The following is a 24,540-nucleotide window of genomic DNA, read 5'->3' on the forward strand; positions in this document are numbered from 1 at the left end:
ATTGATATCTGTGTTTCAGTATACAAACTCCAAGGAGACAACCTTGATTGATATCAGTGAATTATGAAATGAATAGGGGTTAGAAAACAGAACAAAAGCAGGCTTTTTGCAGATCATCTTTGTTTTTAATATTTCCCAAAGAAGAGAATTAAGTTTCACTACACCTTTTTATAAAATTTAATTGATGAATGAAGACCTCACTGGCTAGGCCAGCATTTATTGCCCATCACTAATGGTCCTGTAAAAAGGTGGTATGATTGCGATATGGTCGGTTACAGTGCTTTTAGGAAGAAGCTTTAGGATTTTGACTTAACATCCGTAAGGAGCAAAGATTTATTTTCAAGTCAAGATGGTATGTGATTTTGACAGAATAGTGTATGATTTGTGCATGATGGTATGTGATTTGGAGGGGAACTTGCAGGTCCTGGTGTTCCCAACTCCGTGTCAAGTTAGTTCCAAGGAAACTCCTAGTCCATAATTAGAATGCAAATTAGGAGTTGGAGTTTGCCTTTTCACACCTTCAGCCTGTACTACCATTCAATAATGTCATGGCTAAATCATAGAATCCCTACACTATGGAAACAGGCCATTTGGCCCAACAAGTCCACACTAACCATCTGAAGAGTTTCCCACCCAAACCCTACCACATTACTCTACATTTCCCGTGATGAATGCACCTAACCTATACATCCCTGAACGCAATAGGCAATTTAGCATGGTCAATTCACCTGACCTGCACATCTTTCGACTATGGAAGGAAACTGGAGTGTCCGGAGGAAACCCACGCAGACACGAGGAGAATATGCAAACTCCACACAGTCACCCAAGGCTGGAATCAAACCCAGGTCCCCGATGCTGTGAGGCAGCAGTGCTAACCACTGAGTCACCCTGTTGTCCACATCAACTTGATTTTCCTGACCAATTCCTTGTATTTTTGTTAACTTTGTTAAATTTTTTTAAGCAAACATGCTGAGAGCTATGGCTAAAAACAGATTTACCGAGTTACGCCACAGATCAGCCATAATCTCACTGAGTGGAGGAATAGCCTCGAGGGGTTGAAATGGCCTAATCCTGTACTTAGGTTTCTGTATCCTTGAGTTCCTTCATGCCCCCAGAAATTCTTTGTTTTGAATGCATTCAATGACTCAGCATATCTAGTCCTCAAAGTAGAGACTTCCAATGAATCACCAATCCTTTGTAAGGAAATTTATCTTCGCCCCTTTCCTAATGATGGTTGGCTCCTCTTGCTGTGTCTATAAATTCCATTTGTGGATATTTCAATGTAAATTAAACAAACATTTAAATGCTTCATATTTGACGCAAGCAAAACCCTGAATGAGGGGGAGAAGTTCTTAATTTAAATATATAATTAATCATTGTTTTGTTTCATGAAGGAAATCGTGTCAAGACATTGCCCCCTAACAATTCAAAAGGACAAAACAGTGAAAATCTTTCAGCTGATGAGTATGCAAATGTTGACAGTGCAACAAATAGAGCCTCATCCACACCACGTCATCTTTTAGGTACTGAAGCTATTAAACATTTTTTGTATACTTGATAGTACTGTTTATAAGGTATCACAGAGTGCTTATCCAGGCTTTCCTAATGAAAAATGGGACTTGTATTCAGCATTGGCTCAAAAATCCCAGCCTCAGGCATATTAAGAATATATTCACAGTGGCAATAATGAGGCAGCAGCACAACACTTGACAATTAATCTTACTTGGCTGCTGGGGCATGGAGATCCTGATATCACGGATGAGTGGTCACGGTCCTCTCCTACTAGGTTAAGGATTTTCACCCTGCAGGAAGTGAGGAAATAAATGTCAACTATGTCACCACCTGTCTTGGCTCTTTCCAGCCTATTCTCCTGGAATGAGACAAAGGGAGGGACTGAGTTAGATGGTGCACTGAGGAAAGACAATGGTGCTCCTCTTAGCCATTCTGTCTAGCAGGACCTGTAAGTCCCAGTCAGCAAACCAGATGCTGAATGGCCTCTGCGTCAGCCAAAAAAAAGGCAAATGCTGGAATCCAGAGTAGACAGGCAGGAGGCTGAAAGAAAACAGCAAGCCAGGCAGCATCAGGAGGTGGAGAAGGTGACATTTTGGGTGTAACCGTTCTTCAAGAATGGAGGTGGGGGTAGGATGAGCTGCAGATAAAGATCTGCAACTCCACCAACCCCACCTCCATTCCTGAAGAAGGGTTATACCCAAACATCAACTTCTCCACCTCCTGATGCTGCCTGGCTTGCTGTGTTCTTCTAGCCTCCTGAATGACCTCTGTGGGTTGTGTCCAGGGCAATTCACTGTGACTGTGAAGAGCAGTTCCTTCCTGGCAGTGACTGATGTGATGCACAGCAGGGGTTTAAAAATGGCTGCAGCAGATGAAATCCCAGAGTGGTGAGTATTTCCACTGCCAGTGAGTTCAAAAGAGCATGAATGGGGAGGCATCAAGGTCTTGTATATAACTAATAAGCTGCATTTTGAAGAAAAACTTAAGAAATCTCACTAGAGCTAATGGAGAAAAATGCTCCATGAACTCCATGAACTTGACAATTTTTGATCAAATTCAACCCTCAGTCTTCAACTTATATTAATGTTCATTATTTAGGTGCAAACAAGAGACAACATGAAAGGCCTTTGTACATCAATGAAATTCAGCAAGAAGGAAGCAGAAAGCAGCCATCAGGTCACGAGGCCTGTTCCAGGGAAAATCAGCATGTTGAGCCCATCATCGTTTATCAGGGTAATTCAATGCTAAACCTAAAGGTCTGCACCAGAGTCTTCAATTAATATAAACTATAATGAGACATATTTCTATTGCTGAAAAAATGACATTGCCAAAATGTTTCTTGCATTCATGAAGATAGATATTAGATTGATAAATTTGTAAAGGGAGCAACAAATTACATTGAATGATAAAAGGGTTGCTGATTGGTTCAGAGCCAACATTGAGTTGTCAATGTGTTACCATGGAGAATGCACCGTAGAGCTAATGTCCTCCGAACCTTTGTTTAATTCAGTAAAAAAAATGCAATGCCTGTCCATGTTTGTTCTATCTGCAGAGGTATCTGAGTATGAATATATGGAGTTTTATCAACCATAAGTGAGTCACAGTTTGAGTCTGACGGATAATATTAATTTGGTTGTATTTCTTAACATCTTCGGGATTGTTCAATAAGCACTGTCTGTTTACTGAATCAAATTTAACGTAAGACATTATATCCTAAAGACTGACAAGTCCCCATGACTGGATGGCCTCCATTCCAGCATCTGACAAGTAGTGGAAACACAGATAACAGATGCATTGGTTATAATCTTCCAAAATTCCTTACATTCTGGACTTGTTCTAGTGGATTACAAAATAGCAAATGTAACCCTTTATTCAAAAAAGGAGAGCGGCACAGATCTGGAACCAAATGCTAATTTTCTTTCCTTTAAATTCCTTCAGGTACATTGTTGGCTAGCCCAGCATTTATTGCCCATTTCTAAATGCCTTGACAATGTGGTGGTTGTTGGTTTCCTGAACAAGTGCATTCTTGGAGTGTAGGAAATCCTAGTTGAAAGTGAGGACTGCAGATGCTGGAGATCAGAGCTGAAAAATGTGTTGCTGGAAAAGTGCAGCAGGTCAGGCAGCATCAAAGGAATAGGAGAATCGACGTTTCGGGTATAAGCCCTTCTTCAGGAATGAGGATGGTGTGCCAAGCAGGCTCAGATAAAAGGTAGGGAGGAGGGACTTGGGGGAAGGGCGTTGGGAATGCGATAGGTGGAAGGAGGTTAAGGTGAGGGTGAGAGGCCGGAGTGGGGGTGGGGGCGGAGAGGTCGGGAAGAAGATTGCAGGTCAAGAAGATGGTGATGAGTCCGAGGGTTGGGACTGAGATAAGGTGGGGGGAGGGGAAATGAGGAAGCTGGAGAAATCTGCATTCATCCCTTGTGGTTGGAGGGTTCCTAGGCGGAAGATGAGGCGCTCTTCCTCCAGGCGTCGTGTTGCCATGGTTAGGAAATCCTGTTGTGCTGCAAGAAAGGAAGTTCCAGAATTTTGTTCCAATGTCAGTAAAGGGATGCTGACGTATTTCCAAGTCACCTCCTTGGAGGTGATATTGTTGATGGTGGTGATGTTCCCATACTTCCCATTGGAAGTTGCTGTTGGAGGTACCTTGGTGAGTTACTATAGTATATGTTGATGATACACAGTGCTGTCACTGTGCATCAATAGTAAAGTATGTGAGTGTTGACAGCGGTGGATGTGATTATAATCAAGCAAGATGTTTGTCAAGCTTCTTGAGTGTTGTTGTAGAGCCAGGCAGGTGGGAGGTATTCCAACCTAATCCTACTTGTATCTTGCAGATAATGGATATGTTTTTGGGAGTCAAGAGTTAAATAATTCACTACATGATTCTGATCCTCTGACCTTCTCATGTAATCACTGTATTTATATAGCTAGTCCACTTCAAATTCTGCTCAATGGTAATCTTCAGAATGCTGACAGTTGGCCAGTGATTGAAAATTAAGAGGTGAGGATTAGATCTTCCTTGCTGGAGAGGTCATTGTTGGGCACCAGTGGGCTAATGTTACTTGGTGCTTCTCAGCCCAAGCTTGGATCTTGTCCAGATTTTGCTTTATGGACACAAACTGCCTCAGTATCTGAGATATCATGACTGGTTTTGAACATTGTGCAATAATAAATGAACATGCCTACTCCTGAGCTTATGATGGAGGGAAGGCCATTAATGAAGAAGTTGAAGATGGTTGGGCCTAGGTCACTACCCCAAGGAACTCCTGAAGAGATTCCTGGAGCCGAAATGACTGACCTTCAACAACCATCTTCCTATCTTCCAACCAGCAGAGAGCTTTACCCCCTCAATTTCCTTTAATAGTCACACTTAGTTCACCTTTGGAATTCAGTTGTTGTGTCTAGGTTTGAATCAAGGATGTAATAAAGTCAAGAGCCAAACGACCCTGGAGGAAACCAAACTGGGCATCAGTTAGTCGGTTATTGCTGAGCAAGTACCACTTATGAGCCTTTCTATTAGTATACCAGTGATCAAGTGTGGACTGATAGAGTGGTAATTGATAATGATGGATTTGTCTTGGCTTATTATATACAGGATGTAATTTAATAATTGTCCACATTACCAGGTTGATACTGGGTATATACTGAATGTTGTCACTGTACTGGAATAGCTTGGCCAGATGTATACCTAGTTTTGGTGTATAGTTCTTCAGTCCTATTGCTGGCATGTTCCCCTCCACAAATATCAACTCCTTCCCCCATCAAACTGCTGCAGTGTGTACAATCTACAACTGTGCGTTGCAGAAATTCATCAAATATCCTCAGATAACACCTTCCAAACACACTTCCAACTAGAAGGACAAAGGCAGCAAGGGAACACCAGCAAGTACCCCTCCAGGCCACTTACCATCTTGAGCAGGAAAAATATCACCGTTCTTCAGTGTTGCTGGTCAAAATTCTGAAATTGTCTCCCAAAGGACATTGTGGGTCTATTTACAGCCTGTGGACTGTAACGATTTAGGAAGGCAGCTCACCACCACCTTCTCAAGGACAACAAGGGACAGGCAATAGATACTGGCCCAGCCAGCAACACTCACATCCCATGAGTGAATAAGTTTAAAAAAAGTTTGATATTTTTAATATCCAAGGGAATTAAGAATTATGGGGTAAGAACAGACAAATGGAGATAAAATCAAAACCAGATTCCTCATGATCTTATCAAACAATGGACTATGCTTGAAAGGCCAACGGCCTTCTCCTTCTCCTAAGTCTCATGCTTTTATCTTTTGAAAGTTTGGCCTGGTTAAGTACAGTCAATATTCTGCATATTATTAACAGCCGAGGGACATGCTATTTGAGACAACCTAGCAGTCACTGGATCAGCATTGAAATTTATTTTTCATATTGCTCATTTGTATGGTAAACAGAATCATCTTTTTGGCTTGATGCAGCATCCTATTAGAGGAAAAGACCACACTAGTTGTGAACTATTAGTAGCAATGTGAAATGCCAAACTTCATCTATTACTGATTTTCTTTTTAGCTGCCTTACACTTCAAATGTGATTGGAGGTGGAATGGTCTTAATGATAATTTTATGATTATTTATTATGATTATTTTCATGAGGATGCACAATGTAGAGTGAGCAATGAAACTAATTTGGATAACCAGTGTTCTACAGGGTAGCTTTGATAGGACCTATTTTGGCACCAAAGTTGAGTGGTGAGCAAAACATGTGGGTCCTTCTTACAGTTCAACCTCAGTAATCAAGTTACCGACCAACCAGCACTCTTTTCCCATCTAGTATAAATTATTCTTCCCATTGATAATAAGCCACAGCTGGTTTGTGGTAATTTGTTCAGAGTACCTTTCTCTGCATAAAATATTTTAAAATTTCAAATGAGTTATTATTTCTATTGTAGACAGATAAAATACATTATTCAGTTACTGAAGGCATCACTACCATTCACAGAATAAGGCATGCTAATGGAGATTGTTAATGACAACATCTTTCTACTGAATAATGCAAGAAGTTCCTTGAAATGCATGCATTATCCAATTTTGTTTTTATTTTTTTCATGGGATGTGATGTCATTGACAAGGCCAGCATTTTTTTCCATCCCTAATTGTCCTTGAACAGCAACAGGGCAGTAAAGAGTCAATTACATTACTGTGGGTTTAAAGTCATATGTAGACCAGACTGGGTAAGGATGACAGATTTTGTTCCCTAAAGGACACTAGAGAACCAGGAGAATATTTACCATCAAAGATAGTTATTGTGGTCATCATTATCTAGACTAAATTTATATTCAAGGTTTATTAATTGAACTTTGGGTTTTGAACTTATACCTTCAGAATGTTAGCATGGGTACTGGATTACTAGCTGAACATGTGTTGCTGGTTAAAGCACAGCAGGTCAGGCAGCATCCAAGGAACAAGAAATTCGACGTTTCGGGCCAGAGCCCTTCATCAGGAATCTGGATTACTAGTCCAATGCTGTTACTACTACACACCATATGCCCTTGTTATAATCTTGTAAATATATTGCTCAGAAATAATTTGAAGTTAGGATGGATTATATCAAAACAAGTTGGCTCACAAATTACAGCTACTTGAGTAGCATCTTTTATGTAATCTTTTTTATTAGGACATAATAAATACAGTCATGATATTACATATTCAGCCATTCAATTTGCAAAGTATGGATTTAATGAAGTTGTGCTGTATGATTACTGTGGCGTGCTCAAATGTGAAACTTAACATTTTTAAAATTGTACCTACTCCCATATTCTATTAACAATCTGTTTTTATATAAGCATTCTTAATACCTCCTTTTTTGTCACTGCATTAACTTTTATTCAATTGTGCTCACGGACAGAAGGAATCCTGGAATTTTGGGTCCCTGATGCATTTTAAATAGAATACAAGAGGCAGACACGAACCCAAAACTGTGCAAGCAGGTTCTATTCTTGTCACCATCATCATTACAGTCATAAAAAAGATATAAAAAGATTCTAGAATATGAAAAGCTCATTTGATCAATTAGCTTGCTCTATAAAGAATCTTTATATTATTCCATCACGATTCCTTTGCCACTACCTTTTAAGATTGCATTTTTATTTCTTACCTCATTTAGGAAAAGAACATAATAATTTAATTAGCAATCCATGTCTAAGCAAATAACATTCTGGCTCCCTTTTGAAGTTGGCAGCCAACTTTAAATGAACTACCTTTTGTATAAGTCAGTTGCACATTCTTACTTTCTATTCGGAAAAGAGGAGACCTTACTATCTCTGAAGTGCTTGAGGCTTTTAATGATGAGCCACAATAACTCTTCTCATGCTATAATTAGCACAATAGGTGACACTTAAAAATTTCTAAATTTCTTTAAGTAAAAGCAATCTACCTATGCTAAGCTCTCTCATCTGCTGTGATGATCGTTTTTATGTTGTGGCCAGTAAGAGCACTGTTTGTACAACAATTGATCTTGTACTAATGCTATCATGAATAACTTGAATAACTCACAACTGAACCAGCCTGTATTGTAATCATTTTGCTAACTTCCTGGACCATTTCTGAACTTCCAATCCAACAAGAGTAGGTCAGAGCAGGGAGAATTTTATTCTATATCTAATGGATGAAATGCCTTGCCCAAAATTGTTCAAAATTTGTTTGCATGTCTTCTTTTCCAAGTAAAAAATGGAGCTGAAGTATTCAATACAGTATGCTGCTACTCTTTCTGTGTTGGGGTGCATTGCATTGATGTGGATGCCCTGTAGTAATTTAGAGACAAAAAAAAAACTGCAGGTGCTGGAATTCGAAGTAGACAGGCAGGAGGCTGGAAGAACACCAGACGCTGCAAGCCAGGCAGCATCAGGAGGTGGAGAAGTTGACATCTTGGGCATAAGCACAGAGTCCATTGCACATGCTAAAAGGACAAGTAGTAGCTGCACAGGAGATTGGTCCTTTGCCTTCATTTGTTTAGTAGAGGCAAGTCGCAGTTATAGGTAATCATCCCAGAGGCAATCTACTCTGCACATGGGGATTGTGAATGAATTTAGCTCAGAGAGAGCAGTGGCCAATGGTAGTGATCTGAATCACTCAATCACTTTAAATATTTTTTGTTTGGCTACAGTATGCCAGAGAGAACTGTCATTCAAGATGATCTAATTTCAGTTTGGAATCAGGTCTCCTGGTATTGGGACTAAGACCTGAAATATAACTACAGCTTGCCTCTATTAAACAAATAAAGGCAAATGACCAATCTCCTGTGCTGCTGCTACTTGAACTTTTAGCACATGCAATGGACTCTGTGTTTGGATAAATTTGAATGCAATTGAATTTCATGGCCTAGATGCCTATGCTATGAGGTTTTGATTCTCCAGGGCTAATATCCTCAATTTGATTGGTAGATTTCTTCCCAGATTTCCATTACTATGAATGATTTTAGCACTGATCTCCCAAATTATTTTAATGACTTCATTTTTATAATCATTTTAAATATGACAGAAGCCAAACCAGTACACTTAACACAATCAATAATGCATTACTGTTTGACATTTTAAGGAACATATGATTCTGTCCACATATATGGGAATATGGAAGAACGAGGCAGTGTGGCTGCATCAAGGCATGAATATGCAAATGTTTTGGATCTTGCAGGCGATGAAGCATTTCTGACAAGTCAGCATCTTCCAGGTATTTTTAATTAATTGTACAGCTTTTTCAGTTGACTTGCTAGGAATTAACAAAAATGTAAATCAAATTGCCTGTAAAGAGTATTCTTTTTTTAACTGAACAGACACAAAGTAAAGTCAAAGATATAACTCGTTCTGTGAGAGTATAGAGTGAAAGCTGCCAAATCCCTATTTATTCAGCTGTGTTTTTCCAGGTCGGAAGGAATTTTTTAAAAGACCAGCAGGATGCTTGTGACATAAATGTGACAGTTCAGCAAACTCATTGTACTCCTTCGTAAACCTAAAGATTTGGAGGACTAGAACAGTGCAGTGTTAATACATGCTTTTTAAAACAACAGTTAGGAGTTATTTTCATCAATGAGAATGTAATGCATTCTCTTTCTTCACTTAGTTTACAGAATCAAAGGACGGGATCTTGTGCTCCCAGAGGTAGGAGGTAGGAATGGCATTGAATTAAGTGGAAGTGGTGATGCACCGAACCCATGCTGCCTTCTTGTCTCTGCCAGAGTTAAGTTCTAGGTGAGAAGGTGTTCTAGGCAGTGTTATGATCAGACCCCAGGCAAGGTCTTCCAAGTTACTAAGGTTCAGGATGGGACACCCAAAATTGTCAAACACTCAACTGAGGAGGGATGAACTGGCTCCTCTTCTTTATTCACCACCCCCACCCCCACCGCCTTGATTAGTTACAAGTTTATGTCACAAAGATCCGCTCTCTTGTGGAGATCTTTCTTTTAGACCAAATAAATTAATGTTTTAAAAGGAGCCAAATTAACCAGACCTTCTTAAGTTAAGAAAGAAAATGAGTTTATTACCATATATACTCATGTATAAGTTGAATTTTGAAAACGGTTTTATTAAAGCTGAAATAAGGGGCTCGACTAATACACGGGCACAAGTTTGGGGGGCTGAAATTCATGCTCCAATATGAAATATCATGCTACTAGCAAAAGTTGATTTGATCAACAAATAATCCCGGGTAAAGAAGAAAAACACAATGAATTACGGTAAAGGTAATTACCGGATAAAAGCAAGATACCGGTACAAAAATTTAACATGTCAAAGATTCATTGAAATCCTGCAAAATCACACTGTTCAACACCATCAAATAAGAAGGGAGTTCTTAAAAAGAGAAAAATTGTTGTGGTTCTGCTCGCTGAGCTGGAAGTTTTTGCTGCAAACGTTTCGTTCCCTGGCTAGGGAACATCATCAGTGCTGTTGGAGCCTCGTGTGAAGCGCTGCTTTGATGTTTCTTCCGGTATTTATATTGGTTTGTTCTTGCCGCTTCCGGGTGTCAGTTTCAGCTGCAGTGATTTGTATGTGGGGTCCAGGTCGATGTGTCTGTTGATGGATGTTCTTGCTGTTCCGGGTGTCAGTTTCAGCTGTAGTGGTTTGTATATGGTGTCCAGGTCAATGTGTCTGTTGATGGAGTTTGGGGATGAATGCCATGCTTCTAGGAATTCTCTGGCTGTTCTCTGTCTGGCTTGTCCTATGATAGTGGTGTTTTCCCAGTCAAATTCATGTTGCTGGTTGTCTGAGTGTATGGCTACTAGAGATAGCTGGTCGTTTTGTGGCTAGCTGATGTTCATGGATGCGGATTGTTAGCTGTCTTCCTGTTTGTCCTATATAGTGTTTTGTGCAGTCCTTGCATGGTATTTTGTAAACTACGTTAGTTTGGCTCATGCTGGGTATTGGGTCCTTTGTTCTAGTGAGTTGTTGTCTGAGCGTGGATGTTGGCTTGTGTGCTGTTATGAGTCCTAAGGGTCGCAGTAGTCTGGCTGTCAGTTCTGAGACGCTCCTGACGTATGGTAGAGTGGCTAGTCCTTTTGGTTGTGGCATGTCCTCGTTCCTCGGTCTATCTCTTAGGCATCTGGTGATAAAGTTGCGTGGGTATCCGTTTTTGGCGAATACCTTGTATAGATGTTCCTCTTCCTCTTTTCGCAGTTCTGGTGTACTGCAGTGTGTTGTGGCCCTTTTGAATAGTGTCCTGATGCAGCTTCGTTTGTGTGTGTTGGGGTGGTTACTTTCATAGTTTAAGACTTGGTCTGTGTGTGTTGGTTTCCTGTGTACCCTTGTGGTGAATTCTCCGTTGGGTGTTCTCTCTACTAACACGTCTAGGAATGGGAGTTGGCTATCCTTTTCCTCTTCTCGTGTGAATCGGATTCCTGTGAGTGTGGCGTTGATGATTCGGTGTGTTTTTTCGATATCTGTGTTTTTGATGATTACATACCCCACATACAAATCACTGCAGCTGAAACTGACACCCGGAAGCGGCAAGAACAAACCAATATAAATACCGGAAGAAACATCAAAGCAGCGCTTCACACGAGGCTCCAACAGCACTGATGATGTTCCCTAGCCAGGGAACGAACGTTTGCAGCAAAAACTTCCAGCTCGGCGAGCAGAACCACAACAACGGATACCCGAGCTACAAATCTTCAATCAGATTTTAAGAGAAAAATTAAATAAAATCTTTATGAGCTTATCTGAGTAGTTGGAAGAGTAGATGGAAGAATGTTAAACCTGTTCCAGTGCCATTTACGCTGCTATTGTTGACATTGGTAGTTGAACAGCTGATTTTGAGATTCTTGGCTTTGCAGGTTAATTGAAGTTCATTTTCCGGGCTCTTTTGACAATATATAATTGGCAGCACATTGCATGAGAGCATGCTGCTTTTGTCCTGCTTCCTTTGACTGGCTTGCTGGCTTCTAGCACTCAGAGTGAGACAAGTCTTTACTGGCAAATCATTGGCCGACTAGTGACTGTGACCTTCAAGCACATTCGTGTTCAAACCCAAGCTCGTACATTACTCATAAGCACGCTCTCTTCAACTAGCACACACAAATCAAGGTTGAATAAGCTTTTGCCCTGATGCGTACATATTCTTGAAAGGGGAGCTTCAAATCATGTTTCTTGCCCAGGCTGCTGTCTTTTTTCCAACTATGTTCATAATCTGAGATAACCCCCAAGAGATTACAGTTGATTTTGTCTATTTAAAGTTTGTTTGACACATGCATGTGTGGCATGCCAGGATTGGATTTGCATTCACAGTCATTAGCTGCATCATTCCTTTGTTATAAAACATGCATTGGAAGTTAAAGGTTTGGTATGCCTTTAGATAATCCAGGATTATGCTCCAGTTGATGCCCCTCAGTCACTTTTTCCATCATTGCTGGGATTCATCCAGCTGCTTATGATGTTCCTGGAAGCAAATTAAGTGTGGGCTACATTTAAACTGAAGGATTAGGCCATGATCAAAGTCCCTCAGGGCCTGTTCAAGGGCATGGAAAATGGTCAGGAAATGTTCCCACTTGGAGGCATTTCCCTAACTTTTCTGCAAAACCCACGAATCCTCTCTCAATGATCTATAAAAGCACGAACTTTCTAGACACACATTGATACAACACACCTTGCTGCTGGGTCTGGGAAGTACAGGGGTATTCTCTGCTGCAGCCAAAGCCTTGCAAATGGTGCTGCCAAATGAAGGAACTGTAGCGTCTGATATATAGCAGCTGTTAGTAGCTGGGACTTCTCTTTCCATTTCTCAACCCTCAGCCCAGGGACCTAGTTCCAGAGGAAGGACTGCTGGTGTGATTGGAATTGCCTTACTGGCTGGCATACCTTAGAAGAAATAGTAACAGTCTTTTGCTGAATCTCTAGCTGGCTGTTGAGATCTTAAGGTGACAGGGTGAGATCAGCTTAGGGACAGCAAGCTGAGGGTGATGATCGAAGGATGTTTTCCTGACTAGAAGTATATGTCCAATGCAGTACCACAGGGTTCGATGCTGGATCCCTTGCTATTGTATTGTACCTTAATGATGTAGGCATAAAAGTATGATCAGTAAGTTCACCCCCACCTTCCCAAGGGCAACTAGTGATGGGCAATAAGTACTGGCTTGGTCAGGGATGTTTATATCCCGTAAATGGGAAAAAAGAGGATTTGTTATCACAAGTCATGGAAGGCTCACTTGCTAGTGTTGAATACAATTGCTGTGAAGCTAGCCCACTCCACGGTGTGAGCTGCTGAGATCATGTAGGTTGCTGTCCCCATGCTCTAAGTGTACAAAACTCCAAGTTGGTCTGCATGATGGATAGCCACTTCCTGGTCTGATTGAAAGAGGCTCTTACTGTTAACAAAATATCACAGATTGCATGTTAGCAACTAATTTCACCTTTCATTGTGATGATAAACATTGTTACAAGTGCTTTCAGGGAGGACTAGATGTTAGGTCTCACTCCTATGAAATCTCAAACTATTCTTCCCACAAATCCATACGACATCATCGTAACGGCAATCCTCAATGCTAGTCTTTTCAGACCCACTTAGAACAACATTCAGAAAGGTTGATGAAACAATGGAACCCAAGTGGTTTAGAATATAAAGGAAATACAGGGGAAAGTTTATAGAACACTGATCAGGAAGGGGCTGGAACATTCTAATGGGCTACATCCAACTTCCATTTCAACCTGCATGGAGACCAGTGGAACCCCACAGTGAAATAGGGAAATAAACATTTGCTTTCTGATAAAGTTTAACACATTATTATTGAATCTCAGTGTGTTTCTTTTAGCTGTTTTGTCTGTTCCATCTGATTTCCTGCCAATGTCAATGATGAAGTGATGTGATTGAAGATTTTTTTTTAAATAAATGAAGAGAACTGACAGTGAATAACTTTTCAAAATGTGGAGCCTTGAAAGAGGGCAGAAAAAGAGTATATTCACAAAGTGGCATAATGTAGTTCCTTGCTTTCCTTGCTCCCATCTGTATTAGTGGATATTTCATTTCTCATCACTGTTTACTTATTTATTTTAAATGGATTCTATGTCTCTCGACAAGTGTTTCTACGGTTATGGCTCTCCATTGGAAGGAAAGTCCCACAAACTTATTACTGTTACCTTACTATATTATAGCGTAAATCAGTGAAGTGGACTAAGATTTTATACAGAAGATTGTCAGAATCTGCAATACATTAAAGCAGAAGGTCATACATGCAACTTTATTTGAAGTTGTGCAAAATTGTGCTAATTATTAGTCGAACTATCTAGAGCAGGCAAAAATAAGCAAAAGTGGTGAATCTAAAAGTAAAATACTGCAGATACTGAAAATCTGAACTAAAAACCAAGTGCAAGAAATACTCGATAAAAACCAAAAGGACTGTGAATGCTGTGAATCAGAATCAAAAATAAAGATTGCTGGCACAGTTCTCAGAAAGGGTCACTGGACCTGAAACATTAACTCTGATTTCTCTCCACAGATGCTGCCAGACCTGCTGAGCTTTTCCAGAAATCTCTATTTTTGTTGCAAGAAGTACTTAGCAGGAGAGAAAAACAGAAGTGATAAAGAAATATTCAACTCAAATCATTAACTCTATTTTTCTGTTCATGGGTGCTTCAAAATATGTTAAGTTTTTCTAGCACTTCCTGATTTTAGTACAGTATAAACAAAAACAATAATGAGCTGAATAGCCTTCTCTCAATCTGATGTCCATGGTTTGAAAATTGAATACAATAAATAGGAAACAAGCACCTCCAAGGTTACAACAGCAAATGCAAGTCAGAAATATTTCATTGGCTGTAAAGCACTTTGAAAAATCTGGTGGTTGATAAATCGTAGAATCCATATAGTGTGGAAACAAGCAATTTGGCCATTCAAGACTACGCCGACCCTCCAAAGAGCATCCCACCCAGACCCACTGCTTCCCGCCCCCAACCCTGTATTTCCCTTGGCTAATCCACCTAACTTGCACATCCCTGAACCCTATGGGCAATTTAGCATGGCCAGTCCACTTAACCAGCACATTGTTTGGACTGTGGGAGGAAACCAAAATCCCAGAGGAGTCAAACACAGACACTGGGAGAAGGTGTAAACTCCACACAGACTGTTGCCCAAGGGTGGACTTGAACCATGGTCCCTGGGTGCTGTGACACAGCAGTGCTAACCACTGAGCCACCATACCACCCATGGTCCTATGGAAACAAATATTTTAGGGTTTTTTTCTGTTGAATCTTAAGGAGTGCCGTCACTTAGCTCTTTGTCTGTTCAAAGTCAGAAGTCACATGGCACCACCTGATGAAGGAGCAGCGCTCCGAACGCTAGTGTGCTTCCAATTAAACCTTTGGACTATAACCTGGTGTTGTGTGATTTTCAACTTAACATAGCACCAAGTTATAGTCTAACAGGTTTATTTGAATTCACACAAACTTTTCGAATGCACCCCCTTTGACAGGAGCAGCGGGAGAACAGAGCACACAGACCCAGAGTTTATAGGCAGAGAGATCAAGAGTAGAGAGATCAAAAAATCATACAACTGGTATGAGTGAAGTGTCAGATGAAACATCTCTGCAGGTGACCAAGAGTATTAGATGGTGTGTAAAGTGTTTATAAAGTCAATGTCAGTGCTGTGCTGTCATTTCAATCAGGCAGAGCAATAAGAATACACAAAAGGTGACATCTCAGGTCTGTCACTGAATTGTAGGTGTGAGGCTTTGTTCAGAATCTGTGTCAGAGTTTTAACCTGGAATCAGGCTGGTTTTATTCCAAAAGCTGAAATTCATAAGATGCCACATTGACTGACTGTGACTATAGATTTGAAAAGTGTGGCACTGGAAAAGTACAGCAGGTCAAGCAACATCCAAGGAGCAGGGGAATCAACGTTTCAGGCATAAGCCCTTCATCAGATGCTGCCTGACCTGCTGTACTTTTCCAGCACCACACTGTTCGACTCTGATCTCCAGCCTCTGCAGTCCTCACTTTCTCCTGTGACGATAGATTGTGTGTTTTTTAACAAACTAGAATGTATCTGCAAATAAACAAACATCTTGCATAAAGTGATTCACCCCAAAGACTTACATCTGTATCTGAGTGTGTGAGGGGGAGAGGGAGAGAGAGAAAGATAGAGAGAGAGGTGTCTGTGTGTGTATGTGTGCGCACGCACTTGGGAGTGCATGTGAGTGTGTGCGTGTGAGACACCATATGTGTCTGAGAGAGTGTATGTCAGAGAGGGTCTGTGTGAGTGTGTCTGTGAGAGAGAGGGTCTGTGTGAGTGTTTGAGAGAGGATGTGTGTAAGTGTGTGAGAGAGAGAGAGAGAGACTCTGTGCATGTGTGAGTGTGTGTGAGAGAGAGACTCTGTGCGTGTGTGAGTTGGGGAGTCTGTATGAGTCTGTGTCTGTGAGAAAGAGGGTTTGTGTGAGTCTGTGTCTGTGAGAGAGAAGGTCTGGGTGAGTATATGTGAGAGATGGAGGGTCTGCATGAATGTGTGTGTGAGAGATAGAGGGTCTGTGTGAGTGTATGTGAGAGAGATACTCACACCCTAAACGTGTGTGTGTGAGAGAGAGAGTGTGTGCTTGTGCGTGTGAGTGTGTGTGAGAGAGTGTAATAAGTAATCCAAAACTGTACAAACTAATTAAGGTAGAGGGATCATAACTTATCAAGGTTATGCTGTCAAAACAGGAAAGTAAGGAAGATTTTACAGATACTAAACAGTGTGGTGGGGTCACCTTAAGTGCGACATGAACACAAGATCACAGTTGAGGCTGTCTTCATGGGTACACAACCTGATTATCAGTCTCTGTTCAGCGATTCTGCATTGTGTATCGTGGAGCCTGCCTTGGAGGATGCTTTCCTGATGACTGGAGGCTGAGTGTCCTTGACCACTGAGGTGTTCCCTGACTGGAAGGGAACACTCCTGACTGGCGTATGTTGTGCGGTGTCCATTCATCTGTTGTCATAGTGTCTGCATGGTTTCCCCATGGCTCAGGGCATATTTGCCTGCAATGTATGAGGTAGACAACATTGGCTGAATCACATGAGTATCTGCCGTGAACATGGTGGGTGGTGTTCCCACGTGTGATGATAGTGTCCAAGTCGATGATCTGAAATGTCTTGCAGAGGTTACCATGGTGGAGCTGTGTGCTGTTGTGGTCAATGTTGTCCTGAAGGCTGGTTAGTTTGTTGTGAACAATGGTCTGTTTAAGGTTTGGTGATTGTTTGAAGGTGAGAAGTGGAGACATGGGGAAGATCTTGGCAAGATGCTCTCCATCATTAATGACATGTTGAAAGCTGTGAAGAACATGGCATAGTTTCACCACTCTGGAAAAGACTTGATGATGAAGGGTACTCTATCAGTCTTTGCCTGTGTCTGTCTTCTGAGGAGGTCATTGCGGTTTTTTGCAACTGTATAGCAATATCAACAAGTTTCATCCCAGCATCAGATTTCCATGGACTACTCAGGATCATTCTCATTCTTGGATACGCACATCTCCATCAAGGGCAGACACCTCAGTACCTCATTCTACTGCAAGCTCACGATGCTGCACTTCTCTAGCTTCCACCCTAAACATGTTAAAGAAGCCATCCCCTCTGGACAAGCCCTACACATACACAGGGTCTGCTCAGATGAGGAGGAACGTGATGGACACCTGAAGATGCTGAAGACACCTTCCTAAGAGTGGGATATGATTTTCAATTCATTGATCACCAGTTCCAACGTGCCACAGCAAGAAAGTGTAATTACCTCCTCAGAAGATGACACAGGATAAGACCGATAAGAGTATCCTCCATCATCCAGCACTTCCCTGGAGCGGAGAAACTACGCCATGTTCTTCACACCTTTCAACATGTTATCAATGACGATGAGCATCTCGCCAAGATCTTCCCTATGCCTCTACTTATTATCTTCAAAAAACCACCAAACCTTAAACAGACCATTGTTTGCAGCAAACTACCCAGCCTTCAGGGCAACATCGACCACAACACCATACAACCCTGCCATGGCAACCTCTGCAAGACATATCAGACCATTGACTTGGATACGATCATCACATGTGGGAACACCACCCACCACATTCATGGCAAATATTTATGTGACTCAGCCAATGTTGTCTATCTCATACCATGCAGGCGCTATGACAACGGATGAATGGACACTGCACAACAATCGTCATTCAGGAGTGTTCCCTTCCAGTCAGGAAACACTTCAGCGTTCAAGGACATTCAGCCTCCAATCTGTGGATAAGCGTCTTCTAAAGCAGACTCCGAGATACACAACAATGCAGAATCACTGAGCAGAGACTGATAGCCAAGTTTCATACCCATGAAGACAGCCTCAACCATGATCTTGTGTTCATGTCACACCACAGGTGACCCCACCACACTGTTTAGTATCTGTAAAATCTTCCATACTTTCCTGTTTTGACAGCATCACTTTGATAAAGTGTTATGATGTCTTTTCTTTAATTAGTTTGTACAGTTTTGGATTACTTATTACACTCTCTCACACACATACACACACTCTCTTCGCACACATTCCCACACATATACTCTCACAAACACATGCACACACTTTATCTCAAACAAACACACATTCACTCTCTCACACACATATAGTCTTTCAGACTCGCTCTCAACATGCACATATACTCACACACGCTCTCTCTCTCTCACACACACACACGTAGACTCTCTCACACTCTTACACACTCTCTCAAGCATGCACGCACACATACACTTACATCTATGGGTGAATCATTTAATCTAAGATGTTTGTTTATTTGCAGATACATTCTATCTTGTTCAAAAACATACTATTTATAGTCACATTCAGTCACTGCGGCATCTTATAAATTCCAGCTTTTGGAATAAAATCAGCCTGAATCCAAATTAAAACTCTGAGACAGAGTCTGAAAAATTCAGTGTTGGACCTGAGATGTCACCTTTTGCATATTCCCATCACTCGCCTGATTGTCATGACAGCACAGCACTGACATTGACTTTATAAACACTTTACACACCATCTAATTCTCTTGATCACCTGCAGAGATGTTTTATCTGACACTTCACTCACACCAGTTGTATGACCTTCCGATCTCTCTGCCCTTGATCTCACTGCTGCTAAAATCTGGGTCTGTGTGCGCTGCTCTCTCAATGCACCTGAAGAAGGGGCTGTGCTCTGAATGCTTGTGTGATTTCAAATAAACCTTTTTGGACTATAACCTGGTGTCATGTGACTTATAAATTTGCCCACTCCAGTACACCCCGACACCTCCACATTTTGCCTGTCCAGACCAGCATGTCACTGGTGGAAATTCAGATCTTCTGTTCTTTATTTCAGGTGAGCAAGCTAATTTTCAGATGTTCCTCCTTCCCATAATCAGTTTGTCCTTGAACCAACAATATTTTTATCAGTGTTGGAGTCGCAGGTCTCTTTGAATGCAAACCAGAACAACTCCATAGCTGACTGAAAGCAGGTGAGGGACCTTTTTCTTGAATGTGAGGTCTCACTCAGGATGCTGCCTGTCTTTTACCAGGACCTGATCAACATCTGGAACATGGACAACTCATGGTGTGACTTGCCATTGTTAGCAGTAGTGGTTAATGTCAGAGAGCTACTGCTCAGGACTCTGCACCTCCGTCATTGTGGGTTTGCGTGATGGGTGGACAGGCTGTGATCATGGGGTTGACTAGTGTTGGAGCTGTGCTGGGTGTCAGAGGATGGGCTGGATGCTGCCACAGGAGTTGACAAGCGGGCTGGAGTGGTCAATCAACTCGTGGCTGATGCAAACTGTAACCTGAAAATGATGGTGCTAGCATATGATGTCATGTGCCAGTTGGAGAGTTCTAGAACCTCCCGCAGGAGGCTGCACCCACAACCTGAGCCACCTCATGGAAATGCTTTCCATGTCCGTCTGCTGGCACAGCAGGTTTCCTGTATGGGCTGCTGCTGCACACCATCAACATGCTCTCCTTTACCATTGCCTGGATCACTTTGAGCAATCCACTTTGCCACTTTGCAGTGGGAGTCTCCAGCATAGGGCTCTCTCTGCAGGAATCCTGCTGCTTTCCATCAGGGACCTGGATTGAAGAATGTTGTATACAGCAGTCATGTGCTACTGTAGGTTATGTTTGTTCATGGACTCCCACCCAAACTTTTGCAGTGTGGTGGACTGTATGGATCATGTTCACATAGGTTGTGTGTGGTTGCATTCCCTGTTTGGTTAAAAACTTGTTTTTCTGTTGATTGCCCTTCAGCCCCAAGCTCCTGATCTTTGGGCATCTAGTGTGGAAGGGGCCGGGCAGGTTGGAAGACCTTCTAATGGGTCTATTCCAAAACCTGTCTAAAGTGACCATTAATAGGTCCAGCAGATGTTTGAGGGGAATATCCCACTGCCTGCCTCTTTCCCATGGTTCCATCCACGTCAGAATCTTCCTAAAGAGGGTGCACATTCTGTCCCCTTGAAGGCTTTAGAGAGAGGCGGACACCACAGGGTTGGAGTTCATGATTCCCTTCAATTCACTTTTCATTTAGTCCCTTTCTCTTTCTACCCTTCCTTTTCAGTTCATACCACTGCACTGCCCGTGCTGGACTATGCTTATGGTTGAGTTACTTAATTAGTCAAATGGTTCATTTGCCATTGGGACCACAAAAAAATGTTGTATTTTCTTGTCAAAGCAGCTTATTGCTGGAATGTCTATTGCTAACCTTTCTTAATGTTGGTAATTGTGCTGGTAATTTATTTAATTGGCAGTGTGGGTGATTTGGTACTGGGTGTACAAAATAAAGAGTGCTGGCTTTTCAATGAACTCTTGTAGAGCTTTGGGAATGACTCCATCCTTGAGCCAGGGAGAATGGGTTGAGGTCCTACCTGTAAAAAATGAGGTCTGCAGATGCTGGAGATCACAGCTGAAAATGTGTTGCTGGTCAAAGCACAGCAGGCCAGGCAGCATCTCAGGAATAGGGAATTCGACGTTTCGAGCATAAGCCCTTCATCAGGAAAGCCCTGATGAAGGGCTTATGCTCGAAACGTCGAATTCCCTATTCCTGAGATGCTGCCTGGCCTGCTGTGCTTTGACCAGCAACACATTTTCAGCTGAGGTCCTACCTGTGTCAGAGATGTCTAACAAAAGAACATGAGAACTAGGAGCAGGAGTAGGCTATCTGGTCCTACAAGCCTGCTCCACCATTCAATAAGATCATGGCTGATCTTTTCATGGCCTTAGCTCCACTTACCCGCCCTCTCACCGTGACCCTTAATTCCTTCATTGTTCAAAGAATTAACTATCTTAGCTTTAAAAACATTTACTGAAGTAACGTCAATGACTTCACTGGGCAGGGAGTCCATAACTTCACAACCCTCTGGATGAAGAAGTTCCTTCTCAATTCAGTCCTAAATCTGCGCCACCTAATTTTGAGGTTATGCCCTACTGTCCTAGTTACACCTACCAGTGGAAACATCCTCTCTACTTCAATCTTATTTATTTTCGTCATAATTTTGTATGTTTCCACAAGATCCCCCCTCGTTCTTCTAAATTTCAATGCATATAATCCCAGTCTATTCCGTTTTTCCTCATAAGCCAATCCCTCAACTCTGGATTCAATCTAGTGAACCTCTTCTGCACCTCCTCCGGTGCCAGTACATCCTTTCTCAAGTAAGGAGACCAAAACTGCATGCAGTACTCCAGGTCTGGCCTCACCAGCACCTGGTACAGCTGCAACATAACCTCCTGCTTTTAAACTCAATCCCTTTAGCAATGAAGGACAAAATTCCATTTGCATTCCTAATTACCTGTTGCACCTGCAGACTAACCTTCTGTGATTCATGCACAAGAACACCCAGGTCCCTCTGCACTGCAGCATGCTGCAACGTTTTACCATTCAAGTAATGGCTCTTTTTACTGTTACTCCTACCAAAATTGATGACTTCACATTTATTAACATTGTATTCCAACTGCCAGACCTTTTCCCACTCACTTAAAGTATCTACGTTCCTCTGCAAAGTTTCACAGCCCTCTGCACACTTTACTCTTCCACTTATCTTAGTGTCATCTGCAAACTTTGACATGCAATGCATGGTCCCCAACTCCAAATCACCTATGTAAATAGTGAATAATTGCAATCCCAACACCAATCCTTGAGGCACATCACTAGTTACTGATTGTCAACCAGAATAGCACTGATTTACCCCTACTCTTTGCTTCCTGTTAGTCAACCCAATCTTTATCCATACTAATACTTTGCCTGTAATGCCATGCATCCTTATCTTATGCAGCCGCCTCATGTGTTTCACCTTCTTGAAGGCCTTTTGGAGATCTAGGTACACCACATCTACTGGATCCCCATTGTCCACCTTGCTTGTAATGTCTTCATAGAATTCCAAAAGATTAGTTAAGCATGACCTGCCCTTCATGAACCCATACTGCGTCTGTCCAAAGGGACTATTTTTATCTATATGCCTTGCTATTACTTCCTCAATAAAAGACTCAAGCATCTTGCCCACTGAAGAGGTTAAACTAACCGGTCTATAATTTCCCATCTTTTGCCTACTGCCGTTTTTAAACAGTGACATCATATTTGCTGTTTCCTAATCAGTGACTTTTGCTTCTCAGAAGTTCTAATTGCCACCTAAATGGATTCAACCTATTCTCCATAGAACTTATATCAGCTCTCAACACCATCCTGATGTTTCTTTGAATATCAGAGTGACACCACCTCCCTTACCTTCCTGTCTGTCCTTCCTCATAGTCTAACATCCCTGGATTTTCAACATCCCAGTCATGACCATTCTGTAATGGCTACCAAATCATGATTCATTTGTGATGATTTGTGCCGCTAACTTATTGACCTTGTTACAAATGCTACGAGCATTCAGGTGAAATGGCCTTATGCTAGTTTTCATACCCTCATGATTTCCAACATCTCTAATAATATCTCCTGAGCTACCCTTCGTTTTAACTTCTTTCATAGTCTGCCTTGCAGTTAAACCCTCCTGCACACATGCTAACCTGCTGCTTACCTTTTTATTTACCATCACAGTTTTCCCTTTCCCTTCCCCCCCCCCCCAACTCACTAGTTTAAAGTCCGATTGACCACCCTATTTATCCTTTTCACTAGAACACTTGCTTACGTTGTTTGTCCCAATGTGGACCACAATAGTGTGGATCCTCCTCCTCAAACTCTAATATCCTTTCAAGCTGACCAAAGATGTTCTGCATTCTGGCACCGGGCAGGCAACACACCATGAGGAAGTCCCGATCTGGCTTGCAAAGGATGCTACCTATTCCCCCTAATTATAGAAGCCCCTACAACTACCACTGGTCTTTTTACTCCTCCCTCTTGGATGACCTCCTGCGCCATGGTGCCATAGTCAGCTGGCTCATCCTCCCCACAGCCCTTTTCCTCATCCACACAGGGAACAAATATCTCGTACCTGTTGGACAAGGTCAAGAGCTGAGGCTCCTCCGTTCCTGAACTCAGAATCCCCCTACCTGCCTCACTTGCGATCACACCCTTCTGTGCCGGATCATTGATTGAATTTGAATGACTTAATCTGCCAGGTGTGACTACCTCCTGAAACAAAGCGTCCAGGGAATTCTCTCCCTCCCACAGTGTTTGAAGCTCAGATTCCAGATCATCAATTCTGAGCCGCTCCCTGCAGACTCAATTTGGTGGTCGTTTTTAAATAATGAGCTGGGTACTCAACTGGGTTAAAAACCATCTGCCCCAACACTATTTTGATTTGGTCCCATGTCTTGTTACACTGTCCCTGGTTGGAAATGTTTATAGTAAATTGTTAAAAGGGCATTTTGTTTAATTGATAGCGGATTTCTAAAATAAAAAAAGAGCTAAGTTCACATCTTTAGAACCATGGAATCTGGAGTGCATTATTTCCCTCACTAGTCCCATTTTGATTATGTTTTTCCTTTTATCTCCTCTCCCATTTAACTTTGTTCATTGGATAATTTGGTGTACATTTTTTTACAAAGGGTTTTTTTTGTAAAGGGTGTTTCCCAGTGGGGCATTGGCTTCTGGAAGGGAAGACACCCAGAAAAGGAAAAGTGGACGCCAGTATTTGCACTGAACAATAGGTTTACAATATTTACAATAAAATCCTTGTAATTCTCTCAAAGCTTTGTTTTGTCACATTCACCATTGAATATCAGTACATTAAACAGTTTTAATTCCCTCTGCAGATACTCTGGATCTTCATTGTGACCGCCACCATAACATAAAAGCTAACACACAGAAGAAGAAAAGAAAATTCTTGTGTTTCTGAGAACGGCTTTTCTAAAGCAAACATCTCTGCGCCAGCAATTACCATGTTGGAGTGTTGCATTTCAAGTCTATAGTTTACACAAAAGCTGAACAAACTGATTTTAGTTTATCATGTAAATAGTGTCTAAATCTGAAGTCTACAGGTTCTGAAACAGAACTTAGTCAAGGTTTGAGCAGACGTTTTAATACTTAATCATTCGTTAACTTATATTGTTTAGCTCATAATAGATTTATTATCATTGCATTATAATTGAAGAACATTCCAGAATATCAGTAATTTACAGAGA

The 24,540-nt window shown here is 41.6% G+C and overlaps 1 protein-coding gene across 1 annotated transcript in view; it reads left to right on the forward strand.

The window, feature by feature from the left end:
- Positions 1-24,339, forward strand: part of LOC132816074 (uncharacterized) — a 92,825-nt gene extending 68,486 nt beyond the window's left edge. Inside the window, exons 9-12 of the mRNA XM_060825545.1 lie at positions 1,395-1,523; positions 2,611-2,745; positions 9,078-9,209; positions 24,172-24,339. Coding sequence (XP_060681528.1) covers positions 1,395-1,523; positions 2,611-2,745; positions 9,078-9,209; positions 24,172-24,254 — 479 coding nt within the window. The 3' untranslated portion in view covers positions 24,255-24,339. The remainder of the gene's footprint in view (positions 1-1,394; positions 1,524-2,610; positions 2,746-9,077; positions 9,210-24,171) is intronic.
- Positions 24,340-24,540: the final 201 nt, after the last annotated feature.

The sequence above is a fragment of the Hemiscyllium ocellatum genome, chromosome 1, assembly GCF_020745735.1.
Source record: "Hemiscyllium ocellatum isolate sHemOce1 chromosome 1, sHemOce1.pat.X.cur, whole genome shotgun sequence".
Taxonomy (NCBI): Eukaryota; Metazoa; Chordata; class Chondrichthyes; order Orectolobiformes; family Hemiscylliidae; genus Hemiscyllium; species Hemiscyllium ocellatum.